Here is a 14,706-nt window from a genome sequence, read left to right as displayed (position 1 = left end):
TGGAATAAAAAGGAGGGTTTTTGCAGCGAAACAGCAGCTTGCACTCATGATTCAATAAATTCTTCACCTCCGGGTTAGTATTTTTGAGCCAGTATAATGAAAAGCAAGTGTATCTCAATAAATAATATTTTTAGGAGGGATTAAAAGAATATTGAAAAAAAAACTTTAATGTCTTTTATGAAGATTGAACTTAAATTTTCTCATTCAGGTTTTTTTTTTTTTTTTTCCATAAGTGGAAATGGGAAATAGCATCGCTTTCTTTCATACTTCTTCTTCTATTCTCATCGTGTGTCATCCAGGGTCGGCAGCATTGAAGTTAACATTGGTCATATGCTGCTGTGAAGGAAATGGGCGCTTTTGAATTCGGGACAAGGAAACCAGCCTCCCTTTCTGTTTCTTGTGTGAAAGAACGGAGAGGTCAAAAGGTCATGCTGTGTTGTGTCTTCTCATCAAATGTAAGAGCAGGAAACCTGTCACAGTCTCAACTTTAAATTTTGGCCAACAATGCTGCATCCAGAAGAAGAAGAACACACTATTTTCAAATTTTCCTATTTCTTGAGTTTGTAAAAAAAAAAAATTACTCTCCTATCAAGTAGTATTTGAGTTTGTTTTGACTGCATTGCAGCTCAGATCCTGAAGGATTTAATACGTCGGGCGAGCAGGATGAAAGCGGCGTAATGAAGTCCACATAATAAAGCGAACGTGACAGCAGAGCGGGGAGATAATCAGGGAGAACTGACAGGAAGGGTGAAGGTTGTGCCTTCTAACCCTACGAGCAGGAGCAGCTTTATGGGCCTGCCAGGTCTCGCAACGGAGCAGGAAGCTGAAATGTATACTGATCTGATCAGGACTGGCAAATCTGCAAGGACTGACTTTGTTTGATCGTAAAGATATATATTTCCACATGTTGAGAGAACTGCCATTTGGCTCAAGATTTTTAAACAGATATATAATAATCTCATGTAAATGAGATTGCCAGGTCTCCTGATGGGTACTCACTGGGTTTTATTTATTTTGAGTTCTAATGCTTAAATTGGAAGTATGACCCTGTAGTGAACCCTTCTGAGAAATAGTTGAACAAGGTGTTGAAAATACAACAGCCCGAAACACGAAGGCTGAGCCGTTAATTTATCAAATTGACAAAATCTACTCAAATCGCACTTTTTTTTTCTCCTAATCAATTGGTCGGAGACAACAACTGCCATCAGTTTCTGTGATTCAGAACAGAACTCACTCCAACTTTTCATCTTGAAAAGTCATGACGTCTCCTTCTCTGGCTTTACCATGAAATTACGAGATAAAACAAATCAAGTCACTTATAGGGCGGCACGGTGGTGCAGTGGTCAGCACTGTTGCCTCACAGCAAGAAGGTTCCAGGTTTGAGTCCCTGCTTGGGCACGGGATCTTTCTGTACGGAGTCTCCATGTTCTCCCTGTGAGTGTGAATGGTTGTCTGTCTGTCTGTATGTGTTGGCTTTTCATGGTGAACCCTGCCTCTCGCCTGAAGGCTGCTGGGATAGGCTCCAACCCCCCCCCCCCCCCCCCCCCCCCTTAACAGGATAAGTGGAAGAAAATGGATGAATGGATGGATGGAAGTCACTTATACTCTGAGTTCTAAAGAGCTCCACAGATGATTTATTATATTTATGCTTGTGTTCTGTTTTGAGAGTTGGATTTACAGGCTGAACTGGATGTTCAATAAAGCAGAAGTGGAAACAAGTCAAGGATATAATCAATATGTGTACTGGTCTGTTAAGCAGAATAAAATGGCTCTGACAACTTAAAAAAAAAAATTCCACCCAGTTGCTTAAAAAGGACTAAACAACATAGATAAACACCAAATATTCCCTTAAAAAATTGTCTTTAAATCCAAAATTTGAGTTAAATTGAGAGATAATAAGCCCAGGTGTCAATCCTGTTTCTTTGGGGGAAAAGACTCTTGATGATTTTCTTTAAATTAGTCCTTATTTAATCCCACCACCACAATACTCCCACCAGGTTTGTCCTCCGGGGTCTGTCACTTCCCACTATGGCATCTTTCTTATACATGTACCAGCTAGATGCCATTGATAAAACTGCAATGGATATTGCATTTTTGATAGAAAATATGATTGAATCTCTTAATAATTTGACATCATATGATTCAAAATGCGGGAACTTGAATTTCTCGGAAAGTACTGCCTCATTGAATGAGGCTGTGCGCCAACACAAACTTTAAAAAGTGACACAGACATTAAAGAGGAGACTCATGGAAAACGGTTGTTTCCTGAGAACATAGTTGGTTTCAGATGAGATCATCAAATGCCATCTTCCCCGGAATTAATCCCATGAAACACAACTTCCTGCTGTTACCAGTAACTGCAGAGTATTTGACGTTATGCAGCGTGAATTAGCATGAGAGGGAACAGGAAAAAAAGGAGAAGCGTATGAGACAGAGAAGGGAGGAGTGATGGGTGCACCTATAGGAACAGCAGTTGGATGGGTGAGGTCAGTGGAAGTGTCGCAATTGTCGAAGCTGAGCAGGACAGTACAGGCAGTCAGAAAGACAAATAAAGACAAGTCTCTACGTCATTGATGGCTCTTTTTTTTTTTTTTTTTTTTTTTTTTTGCTTACAGCTGCACATATGCCAGTGCTAGCTTCTGTGATAGTGACTCACTGTGGCATTACCCACCGCACTGGGACTTTCGCTACTTTTCTAGCGCTACTCAGTTTGCAAACATCCCCGAGGGTTGGAATGTAATTCACATTATGTAACCATATTACCCATGATGCTGTACTGACCGCCTGGCCACCTCATGCTAAGGATTCCTTCACGTCATTGCATATTATATGACTTTATTGACAGTTAATATGTTTACGTTAGCATTTCTTTGATTATTAGGTAGATGTGGACACCTATGCTGTTAGTTTGTGGAATAAGTGACTCTCACTCGCTCAAACTGTTTCCCAAAAATATGAATTCTCTTCTATTCAGCGGGAGACTTTTTTTTCTTTCCTGGAGAAGTGTTTTTAATGATTCAAGTCAAAGCTGCAGTAAGTCACACCAGTATACATTTGTTGGGCTGTTGAGCCCCAGTGAAACCAGTGAGTGACCTGCTGGTATAAGATCCAGCATGAGACTAGTCACTCGGCTGAACTCCAATAGTTGTTCCAGAACAAGCATCCAAAAGCTGTTTTTGTAAAGGTTTCAATGGCTGACTGCTCCTGCTATTTTTTTTTTGCCTCTAAATTCTAAAACCTCCATTCAGCCAGGCTGTGTCTGAATGAGACTCTTCCACGCTTCATGCCTCTTGACCTCCACGTCGTAGCTGCAGCCCATAGTATGACTCTCTTCAGTTCAAGCGCTGCACAAAAATCTCGTCCTCTTATGTCAGTAACTCAGGCAAACGAAGCAGAAATTAACCTTAACCCCAGATGCAAACAATATGCTGCATGTGGTGGAGGTCCCCCCCCCCCCCCCCCCCCCACACACACACACACACTTTTTTTCAAGTCACCCTTTTTTTTTTCACCTTTAGCCCCTGCACCTTTGAGCACATCAGTGAGCAGCAATTCCAGTACACTTTGCTCCAGCGTGAATGGATGTTTAATAACAGCCTCCTCTGTCAAAGGATGAGCAACGACCTGCGGGGTCAAAGCCAAGTTATTCAAACTTTCTATGTCCGACTGGCGAGCTGCCGTCAACTGGCCAGCTAACCCAGGGGGGCTGGATTAAGGCGAGATGAGTCAGAGAAACTCCTCTATGTGCTCTTTGATAGCTGCTGGAGGGAAACGCTCACCAACGGAGCGACCACCCGTGATGTCATTCACCTCCCAAAGATAGAAACATGTCACCGCTCACAAGACTCGATTGTTTCAGACACACAAAAGGAGAAGATGCAAGAAAATTGGAGGATTTAAGTTCAGACACGACTGAAATAGCGAAGAGTACAAAATAAATAAACTCATAGTAAATTTTTTTTTCCCTTAAATGGTATGTGTACATGTATTTATGAGGAATTACATAATTAGATACGCACAGATTTTCAGGCATTGAGGAGATCTGAACATGGGATGAAGTTATCCTCTCTTGTTTTATTTTCTTGTCTTACTTGAGATAAGGTTTTACGGAGGGGATTTTAGATATACCCTCTGACCACTCCATAAATCTGAAAATACGACCCACAGCCTTATAAAATGAATTCCAACTATGTTGTTTTTGGAATAAAATGTTTTATAAATCACACTATGAACAAATGCTTGCAGGTGTTAACAGAGAGCAGATTTCTGGCTCCGAAGATGAGAAGAAACACATTTTGAGAACACGGACTCTGAAGATATGTGGTGTATTATTTAAGACGTTAGGTAGATAATAAAATGAACTCCCAGCCAATCTTCCCAAATTGATTTAGAATTTTCTGAGATTTTTAAACATGCAAATTATGCATGATCTTATTAAGTATGTACTGTTTTGCATAATTGACCAGACCAGAGATGGTGAACTGAGACGTGTCAAAGTGGAAAAATAGCCAACAACCTCACTTTTGAGATTTTGAAATTAGATTCAAGAGGAGACAACAGGAAGTGCGAAGAACGTTGCCTGCATGTTGAAAAGACCTTTAAAGATGCAACTGAGCGCCGTACGTGATCGTTGTGTTTTATTTTCTTGAATGTATATGAGATCATGCTGTGATGGTGCCAGAGAATTTTATTTTTTTAACGACTCCACTCTCTTAAGTTACAGAGAGCAGCGCTGGTCTCCACCCTGGAGTTCTTCACAACAGAGTGTTTGATAAAGAGGATTAACAGTTCATTAACAGGATTAACAGTCCTGAGATCTACTCAGCTATCACTGACACACTTGTTGGATAATTTCTTCTTTACTGACAGGAGATGGTGGGCATGCGGCATGCGTCTGGAAAGCCCTTCCACCGGCCTGTTGCAAATTTATTTTTGACCCATTGTCCAAAGACAAAAGCTGAAACATGGAAGAAAAAAAAAAAATTGAATGGATTTTGGCTCAAATTTCTCAGAAATTCTGACCTACTTAAGGTTCCTAACCAAATAAAATGACGCACCAGGTAGTGAAGGTGAACATGTTGACGTAGGACTCTATAACCCTGTGTCTGTGTCCTGCAGCGATGCCGTAGGTGAGTGTCTATTGACTACACTTCATGTACAACACTAATTTATAAAGTGAGAGAAAAAAAAAAATTCAGAACCTTAAACAGAGAGCCCGGGGCCATGTATAGTCTACTGTTTGCTTTGTCCTTGATGGGAACTTGGATTTGACAGGGCAAAACACACAATGCACAAAGGGCTGGAAAAGAGGGAGTGGGGGGGGGGGGGCAGTGGGGGCGCAACAACAAAGTTCAGCCTCTGGGGTCAGCTAAAAGCTTAATCCAGCCTTTGATGAATCTCTGTGTTTTCAACTCGAAATCCTCTGAAAGACATTGTGATGTTCATTTGTAAGCTGAATACAAATCTATTCAGATAAATGTTTTTTTCAAGGCTCTGCATGCCTGATTAGTTATTTCCCAACACATGGATGAGATTTAATCCGCTGAATATTGATTCATAGTAAATATTTATTGGGGAAAGTATAAAAGACAAAAGCAGGAGGAGCAGAAAAGTGTAACAACAAGTGTTTTATTTACTTAAAAAAGTGAGAGACATTTCCAGAGGGTACACGCCATATATTATCAGTCAGACAGAGTCACACAGGTGCGTAAAAATGTGCATACAACAACAAAAAATGGCTCAACACAGAATACTGATATGGGAAATCATTTTAACACAACGATGTGCCAAGATGTTCACAACCTTGACTTGAAGTGGGAGTGTGTGGGGGTCGAACTAGGAGTGAGTTAAAACAACACACTAAATGACCCGTTACCACAAACTTCATTGGTATTTCAAAACAAAAAACAAAAAAAATACTGGCACCACTACACTAATTCAAGAGCGTTTCTTTTTTTGTTTTTATACAAGAATATAGACATGTACAATGGTACAAAGGGATTATTTTGTCGTCATCTCCACAGTTGTGTTGTCATTGCCTCCATTAACATCATATTCTCCCGCTGGGCCGCTCACCAGAACCTTCATACGCTCGGGGAAGTCGTCAAATTTAGGGGACAGGAGGAAATCATACACGAGAGCTGCCGCCACGCCGCCGCACATTGGCCCCACCCAGAACACCTGCAGTAGATAACTCTGATCAATATCTGGGTGGCTTAAAGATCAACCGTTATCACACGAAGAAATATCATGTCCATCTGGTCAATATCTCAATTGTAAAACAATAGGAACCATATAAATCATTAGCCTGAGGGAGGAGTCACATGCTTAAGAATCATCTGTCTGTTCCGGCGGTGTAGGATTATTTAAGCCTGACAGAAGACGCATGCAGTAAAGTGTGAGATATGTGGAAAATATGTCTTACCCAGTGGTTCGTAAAATCATTGAGGATCAAAGCTGGACCGAAGGAGCGAGCGGGGTTGATGCTACAGCCGGTGTAGTTGATCTGTAATTGAGAGCAAAGAACATCAAAGGACACCTTCAGCTACACGCTCTGCTAGTGTAATGAGGGTGAGGAGCTAAAACAATACATGACATTTCCCTCTAAGACCTCTATGATTGCTACTGGTGGCTGAAATGCCCTGCGCCTCATTCTAAATAAATATTGTGGAGGAACTTACAGCTGCCAAGTGTCCCAGGCAGACAGAGAGGCCGATGGCTAAGGGTGCCGAGCCAGTGACATCACGCCGCCTTTTATCAGTGACTGCAATAACACACAGCACCAGCTGGAAGGTTGCCAGGAGTTCTATGCCCACACCTTGGCTGGGAGTGACTCCGTTGAGCTGCGAGAGGTAGGAAAGAATCCAAAACAACAACAAGTTTGTCACTCTGAACCAGTTAAGATGGAGAATTTACCATCCAGACCACTTCCCATTTAACAGCTGCTGGCTTCACACAAGACGTTTCACAGAGACTTGGCAGAGAATCAAGAGCCACATTGCAGCTTCTGCACAGCAAGCGGATATCTTGCCTTGCCAGTCCACACAGCTGATCATATCAAATACTGATGAGAAAGTAGAGTTTCTTTTTAAATGGAATATAAAAGCCCCAGGTGCCCTAGTCCCAAAATTTGCAGCTGAGAAAGAAGTTGACATTGCATGTTATTTGCAAATTCTTTCAGCTGTATCAGTGTGGTGCGTTTTAAGCATTTGTCATCACCGTCCAATAATGAACAGACAGAACGTCCAAAGAACAAAACAAGCAGCTTTTGTATCAGCTGAGTTAAAGCTTAAGTTGAAATTATAAACACAAGCAACTAGATCACATTTCTGTAAAATGCGAGGTGTTAAAAACTCTAAATTTTGAATTATATGGGAAGGTGAATCTTTGTACTTACCGCGTTGAGCCCCAGTGCATCAGTGGTAGCTGGCCGTGCTCCATACAAAATACCACTGGCCAGAGCTGAACCCAGCATCTGGGCCACAATATACATGATGGCCTTGAACAAGCTGATCTGGCAGCTGGCAAGCATCCCAAAGGTAACTGCAGGGTTCAGGTGGGCACCACTGATGTGGCCCAAACTTTGGGCTAGTGTGGCAATAGCCAGTCCGAAGGCCAAAGACACCTTCACATCTTGGCTTTGGCTAGTTGGGTTCCCAATGGCTGCAGCGATGCTGAGGAAGATGAAAAGGGTCATGCCGACCAGCTCGGCCAGAACTGCCCTCCAGAATTCCTTGCTTTTAAACTCTCTCATGGTGGCTGTCCGGCTGTGGATTTTGTGCTGGCCCGCTGAAATGCGCGTGTACTCACAAACAACAGCAACAGGCTGCATATATAAGGCTGAAGGGCTGATAATGGTCAGGGGGCGGGCTTTAAAACACTGAAAGAGAGGGCCACACTGAATTAATGAGAGATTCAAAAGACTGGTTTCTCCCTCCTCCTCCTCCTCCTCCTCCTCCTCCTCCTCCTCCCCCTGTCCTCCTGCCCCTCTCTCCCAGTACCTCCCAGTACCAAACTTTCTGGTCTTTTGTAAGTAATGATATTCTGTCCAAGAAAATGCTCTCCCTACAAGTACATTTTCCAATTATCTAAACATTTCCTGTATAGTAAAGTTTTTAAATTTCAGTCAGAAAACCTATTTTCTTTGGAGGGTGAATGGTATCCAGTTTAATCAATTCCATTCATGTTTGTGTTTCAGTTGTAAAAAGGTACAACCTTGCACTTTACATTGTACCTTTCACTCCTTGATCACACATGAATCACTGACAGCACATAAGGGAGCGTAAGAGAGAAGCCAGACAACTCCCTGATACTTCCCTCCCTCCCCGCCACAGAGGGCTTTCAAACCTTTACAAGACCACCCAAATGACATCTTTTACCCAAGGTCAGGCTTTGACACAGAGACACAGCTTGAAAGAGTTAAAAAAAAATGTTAATAAAAAGACAGCTAAGACAACCTGTAGGCAGAAAATATATTTAAATGTATGCAGCAAGTTTCTGGATCACAAAGAAAATGTGGTGTAGAGAAAATTTAAGAAAAAAAAAAAAGAGTATCAGTAACTCATTGACTGGACGGATGTTTGTTAAATAATAATTATATGTAATGTAGAGTACAAAGTTGGAGCACGGTGAAACATCAACTCTGAGAAATGAGCTGCCTCTTGCACCTGGCTCCTGACCCAAAGGGGTGTGACAGCAAACAGCAGCCAGAGGACAGTGAGATCATGTCATGGAGTCTACTTTTTCATCTCTTGTACTTAGGTGCATGTACATGTGTGTGTGAAATCGGATTTTTGTCATTCCCGAAGATAATTTAATGTCTTGCTCAAATCAAATCAGTTGCGCTTAGATTCACTTAGGAATATAGCGGATTCATCTTTTGGACAAAAGGTACAGGGACATAAAAAGCACAATTTTTATGTGACACATTATTTTGTGTACTGTATCCTAAACACACGCGTCCCTCGCATTTCACCAACTAGAACAATGTCAGACAGGATCAGGATGTAAATTATATGACACAAGCATAATTGTAACTAACTCTTTCACGGTAGAATCTATTCTTAAACAGCATCAAAGGCAGAAAAAGGGAAAGTGCTGTGTCCTGAAAACAAAGCCTACAACCTCTTAATTATTAACTGTGCTGCTTGTACTCATACAAGTTCAATGGAGTTACAGAAGTCACATTTCTGACAGTGAGCAAGGGAGCAAAATGTGGAAATGATCATTTAGGGAATTTCGCAATACCATGAATCATGAACATAAACCCAGGATTCCTAACGTTAAAAAAAAACACCTCAAAATTTAGGGTGTAATGGATATCAGTCGTGTGTCGCCAGGTGGTTGTTTCAGTAAATGTTGTTGAGAGCGTGACTCTGTGTTCACACCGAACGCGTATTCGCGCGAACAGTTTCCATTCAAAAAACGCCCGAATGACGCGAATTTTCAGTCTGGCAGCGTGAATGACGCTAATGCGTGAAGTTGAAAATACTGAACTTTGGCGAAAAATTCGCGTCAAGACAGCCAATCAGCATTGAGGATGTCCTGACGTCACGGCTGACTGTGACTGACTGTGACTGACAAGATGGTGGACAAGTCGATTGTGGCTATGTGTGGAACCCGGTGCTATATGACACTACGTGTCAAAATTACAAGAACCAGTTGAATAAATTGGTGTCCATTCATGAGATTCTGTCACCGATCCTAGCTAGCAGGTCGTCAAACTGGCCAGTCGTCATCCGAAAATACCGCTTGAAACGGCGGTTATCCAGACAGAGCCCCTGGAGGAGCTCGGTTCACCGAGCGGTGAAATTCACCGAGCTGAGCTCACCTCTAGATGGTTTGATAACCCAGATACAACAGCGTTCAGTTTTCCGACGTATTTCTGGCTTCCACGGCAGGTACAACGCAACAGTTCTGTGAATATTCATGGTGAAATGACGGAAAGAAATGTTACCAGAAATACTCGCTACTCGGGCAGGTGAGCGAATTTGCGTATTCGCGTGAATGACACAAATGGACACTAAAATGATCTGGCGTCAAATTCGCGCGAACAACGCAACGCGAAATTCGCATTTGGTGTGAACACGGCTTGACAGATGCTTTCCTTTTTCAGAGGAATTTTCATCTGATTCATACATGTTACGGTTTGACATGTTTTGCTCATCCTGTGACTGTCAAGATGAAAAGGTTTCACTTCATCCAGCTCAATAACTGAACATGAGTAGGGATGTGGTAGATGGCACAGAGCAGCATTCAGATCTTAAAATGATATAATACGTTTTTGACAGCATCACATTTTTTTTGACAGTTGAGGCAGACAGTGATTCATTTTTCTGCCCAGAAAAATGATGGAGGTCAGGACCAGATAGGAATGGTGACGGTCCTTGGGATTGTTAGACTTGACCAAAGTTACCTCTCAGGAAATGGTCCAATTAGGCAAATGAAAGTAATAATTAATCCAAAAAGGGATTTTAGCCTTTAAAGTACTCACCACATAAGTGTCTTGTGCTCAAGAAGCTGGTTTTCCCTCCTGATTTACTTCTATGATAGACTGGAATGCAGCTATTTAGCTCGAAGCTAACGTTGACCGACGGCTAACAATAGCTACAGCAACAAAATAACAGCATAACTGCCCTGAAGCAACACTTATACTCTCAAGCATGTCATCCGCAATAATCCATGTTATCTTTATCCAGCTATATGTTCAGTTAATCCACAAACACTTTGATTTGTGATATATTAAAACAACAACAACAACAACTAACTACATGCAGGGTACAGTTAAGCTAACTAGCATCCCCAACTAGCCTGACTCAGCACTCAGCAGCAGCAATGACCAGTCAGCCTGTAATGTCCATAGCAAAATGCCCAACGTAATGTCACAAATTGTAACCTTCATCTCCATAAAACAACCACATATTTAAATCACTATATTGTTGCCTGAAAGATGCTTGAAATATACATCAACAGTCGTACAACAAAAGTAGTTTAACTGTTGGAAAAAAAATCGGTTTCCCTCCAAAAAATGTGAACGCAAAGGGTACCAAGATGGAATAAAACTGAGGGAGGAATTCAACGGTTCTACACTGAAAACACTTATTGATTTAGCCATCTGTGGTCTATTTGATACATCATATCACCATTATATCAAACTTTTGAACCAATGTACTAGAATCATCACTTGAATAATGGACAAACAATAGAAGTGTGACACCCACAATTGTGATATTTTTATTTGATATTTGATGGTAAATAGTTTTTTTTTTTTCCTGGGTAATCCAGCAGTTTCCCAGGTATCTACAAAATGATAATGTTGTTTTAATGTCAGGAGTCATATTTATATGGCTTTATGTTGTTCGGAAATCATATTTATGGCAGTACGTGCCGCTTTGCAGCCTCCCTCTTTCTTACAAGTGAGGCTGACGACCAGACGTAAAGTTGCCCTGTCTCATTTATATCTCCTGTTTACAGGTGGGTAAAACAGTTAGCTTTGTAGAGTAACTACGGTTCACTGTTTTAGCATGTGTTGAATGTATAAATGTCTGGGAAACAGGTTAATGTAATGTTGTATGAGTGTATTTGTGGACAGTGTGGCAGCTGTATTTCCTTGCATGTTGCATGTAATGGCGTCGCTCCGGTCATGTCCATGTTGTGGTGGGCTGAGTTATTTTGGGGTCCCTGGACATTTCTATGAAAGAAAACCCGTGTTTAAATGTTTAAAAGTTGCATTTCATGTTAGAAGATGTTCAAATACAAGCTGTACAGAAGGTTAAAAAAGGTGAGAACTGTCATTTTATGTACTTAAAGGGGTTAAAACTAGTTAAAAGATGTTAGCTCATGCAGTTTGAAAGAGTAACAGGTTGAAATTAAAAGTGTAAGCTTACTGAGCCATATGAACATGATAGAAGAAGCTATATTTTATTTTCAAGGTTACCTGAAGCACTTAAAAAGCTTAACAGTTGGTTATTCTATTTTTGACTTATGGAATCAAGAGTACTTAACTCTTACTTAAAAATATGCTGAATGGTTAAAATATGGGGGAAAAGTCAGTGCGACTGTATTTTATTTTGAAGTTGTATTTTTCTGTCATATGGAAAAGAAAAAAAACAATAAGACAAATTAATGCAAAGGTGAACAGCAGAAGATTTATACCGTATGGCTTCATAAATAAATCTCTCCCTCTTTCTTATGAGTGAGGCTAACGACCAGAAGGGAAGATGCCCTCGTCTCATTAATATATTATCATAATCTATAATTATCTGCTCACAAAACTTTAATATGAATAATAGAAGAGTGATATAAGAAACAATCAAACACCCGTCTTCGGCAGAACCATTCACATATATTGAATGAATGTAGAGTATGTATTTCATATATTGAATGTATTGCTTGCATCACATCCTCATACAGACGATGAACATGGCTGTGACCTGCTTTGACATTAGGGAAAGCACAACACCTTCCTAAATGTTGCACAACCGTTGCGGTGATTCTACAAATCATTCACAGTTTACAGTAAAATGTATATGTCTCTGTGTCTTATCAGAGTTTTGGATCATTCTAAACACTTTGCCGTAGCCGACGGAGGGATGTCACATCGAGAGGTGCTCAGACCGCTGGCGAAGGAATGTCGAGAATGCTCAGAAACACTCAGCGTATAAACACCGCGAGAAGTTCTGTGTTAGTGATTTATGTGAGAGTTGAAATAAATGTGAGGGGAAACCTTTACCGTTTCAAGCTAATGGAAGTGATTGCTCTAAAAACAATGTAACATAAATGTCGGGGGGGGGGGGTCAAGATCTTGGTGGGCTTCATTATCACATGAGTTGCTATGGTATTTAGGGTCAAGTGTGGCAAGTAGCAAAAGGTTAGCATCAATGTGGAATAACAGACCACAAATACAAGATACAGCCGTAAAATAATTGAAAAAAATGCGAGGAAAAGTTCATAAATGTATCAAGAATTAAATGAAGAGCTGCAACAGCGCCATATAAATATCCATATGTAGTAGTGGCCCCATGAATCCTCTGTCAGTCGGGCCCTTGGTAGCAGGTTCCTTGTTATCTTAAGTTCTTTTTTAATTAAGAGATGTTTTGCATTAAAGAAAATTATGTGAAAACTGGAAGAAAAAAGGAAACGGACACGAACTGGACACGTTGCTCCTCCCAAGTGAATTCATGATGGTATGATACGCTGAAAATGGCCACCGTGGTAGCTAACCATACACATAGGTGGAGTGTTTACTGGGAATAATGTGATTTGTGGTTGAACAAACAGACCGAGAGGGTAAAGGTTGAGGAACGTGGACGACTCAGAAATCCAGTGACCCGCGAAACTGCCTGTGACAGTCAGGAACTCATTTTACTAATTGCTCAAACTAATTACACTTTGGTCATGAGTTGTTTTCTATGCAATGAAAATCCTTCAATATGACACCGTCACATTTTCTATGAGGAGACTTGGAAGAAAAACAGAAAAAAAAAGGGAGCGAAATCAGCGAAGGACAAGCTTGATAATGTTACTCCTAAAAAGATGTTTTGATTGGCGGGACGAGAAGAGGTTATCCCTCGCAATGACCTTGATAATAAGAGGAATTTAGCTAAAAGTGTGAAAGTGCACAAAGACAAAAGGGCCAAATAACTGATTAAATGATTGGCCGGGACTCAGATTCCTCAACATGTGGTTGACTTGTCTTGACGCTCTGCCCAGAAAACTCCTCTCAAACTCTCGCTGCTCTCTCACCTGCGCGCACGCGCGCACACACACACACACACACACACACACACACACACACACACACACACACACACACACGCTGAAATCAGCCATAGTAAACAGGCTTCTTCAAAGGTTTCAATTCAAGTGTATGAGACATCAGCAATCATGAGACTCCTGCTACTTAAAGAGTGCGGGTCAATGCACCGGTGAGCTGCCCCAGACTGGATCGTCCGTTACATAACTAACATAAACCATCTGAAATTAAAAAGGCCTGACCCAAATTAGCCACGTATCGTTCTATTGTTGGAGGAGAGGAGAGGAGGAACGGCCGGAAAAAAAAGAAAGGAGATAAAAGAAAAAGATCGAAAATTGTCCTCGTTTTTCTCAGACCTACAGCATTCAAGGGTTATTTTTAAGAGCTGTACTTTGATTCAGATGTTAACTTCATGATGGATCAGTTCCTCTCAATGACACCGATGCGACGCTGTTGCTTTTCGTCCAGATATTGTTAGAGGTGAATTACGACATCCCAGAAATTTCCTGCTGCCTCTGCGTCATTTTGGTCTTGTTTTTTAAAATACCCTACGTGTACTGTTTGGTGTGGTTGTTCCACAATAGGAAGCATTAGGAGTTCTAATGTTGCTTTAATGTTTTTGGGGCTTATCTGACTTCCACAGTAGGAATTTATTAGCGAGTAATAAGTTGAAACTGTTTGTTTTTGCAACACCCATCATAGGATATCCTCTTATTCTGCATGTGTCTCATAGCAGAGGAACATAAGTGAATTTGTAGGCCTCAGCAAGCCATTCATGAGCATTTTTGGCAGGATTTCACAATTCCTGTAGCGCACAGATCTGTTGTCTGATTATGAAACCAGTTTGGGGGTTTGCATAAATGAATAAATTACACTTGGGTTGCATTGTCATCTTATACTTTATCTCAACTGAGGAAACGTGACTCTCAAATGACTTTTCTAGCACCCTCAAA

The 14,706-nt window shown here is 41.1% G+C and overlaps 1 protein-coding gene and 1 long non-coding RNA gene across 5 annotated transcripts; one reads left to right on the top strand and one right to left on the bottom strand.

Annotated features, from left to right (window-relative positions):
* Positions 1-5,614: 5,614 nt before the first annotated feature.
* Positions 5,615-11,179, bottom strand: LOC147261790 (aquaporin-1-like). Of its 4 annotated transcripts, none has more exons than XM_086203997.1 (5): positions 10,493-11,179; positions 7,397-7,879; positions 6,681-6,842; positions 6,425-6,505; positions 5,615-6,180 (listed from the first exon to the last, which is right to left on the bottom strand). In XM_086203997.1, the coding sequence occupies exons 2-5, from the start codon at positions 7,829-7,831 to the stop codon at positions 6,001-6,003; spliced, it is 858 nt and encodes a 285-aa protein (XP_086060123.1). In that variant the 5' UTR covers positions 7,832-7,879; positions 10,493-11,179; the 3' UTR covers positions 5,615-6,000. The 4 variants fall into 4 exon arrangements, with proteins under 4 accessions (XP_086060123.1, XP_086060124.1, XP_086060125.1 ...); XM_086203998.1 differs by lacking the exon at positions 10,493-11,179 and adding an exon at positions 10,138-10,280; XM_086203999.1 differs by lacking the exon at positions 10,493-11,179 and adding an exon at positions 9,830-9,995.
* Positions 10,569-12,713, top strand: LOC147261789 (uncharacterized). The gene is made up of 3 exons (XR_015115861.1): positions 10,569-11,294; positions 11,397-11,472; positions 12,548-12,713. It is a non-coding gene; the product is annotated as an uncharacterized LOC147261789 (long non-coding RNA).
* The last annotated feature ends 1,993 nt before the right edge of the window (positions 12,714-14,706 follow it).

The sequence above is a fragment of the Aulostomus chinensis genome, chromosome 5 (genome assembly GCF_037954235.1).
Source record: "Aulostomus chinensis isolate RoL2024-O1b breed Wild chromosome 5, RoL_Achi_v1.0, whole genome shotgun sequence".
Classification (NCBI taxonomy): domain Eukaryota; kingdom Metazoa; phylum Chordata; class Actinopteri; order Syngnathiformes; family Aulostomidae; genus Aulostomus; species Aulostomus chinensis.
The sequence above is the reverse complement of the archived record's forward strand: the minus strand, read 5'-3'. Positions and strand labels throughout refer to the sequence as shown.

What these genes read in the sequence shown, in the direction of transcription:
- LOC147261790 (XM_086203996.1), bottom strand. An exon ending in GCCTGGGACACTTGGCAGCT is followed by an intron (nt 6,506 to 6,680) that starts GTAAGTTCCTCC and finishes TCTCAATTACAG; the next exon opens with ATCAACTACACCGGCTGTAG. An exon ending in ATGATTTTACGAACCACTGG is followed by an intron (nt 6,181 to 6,424) that starts GTAAGACATATT and finishes TATCTACTGCAG; the next exon opens with GTGTTCTGGGTGGGGCCAAT.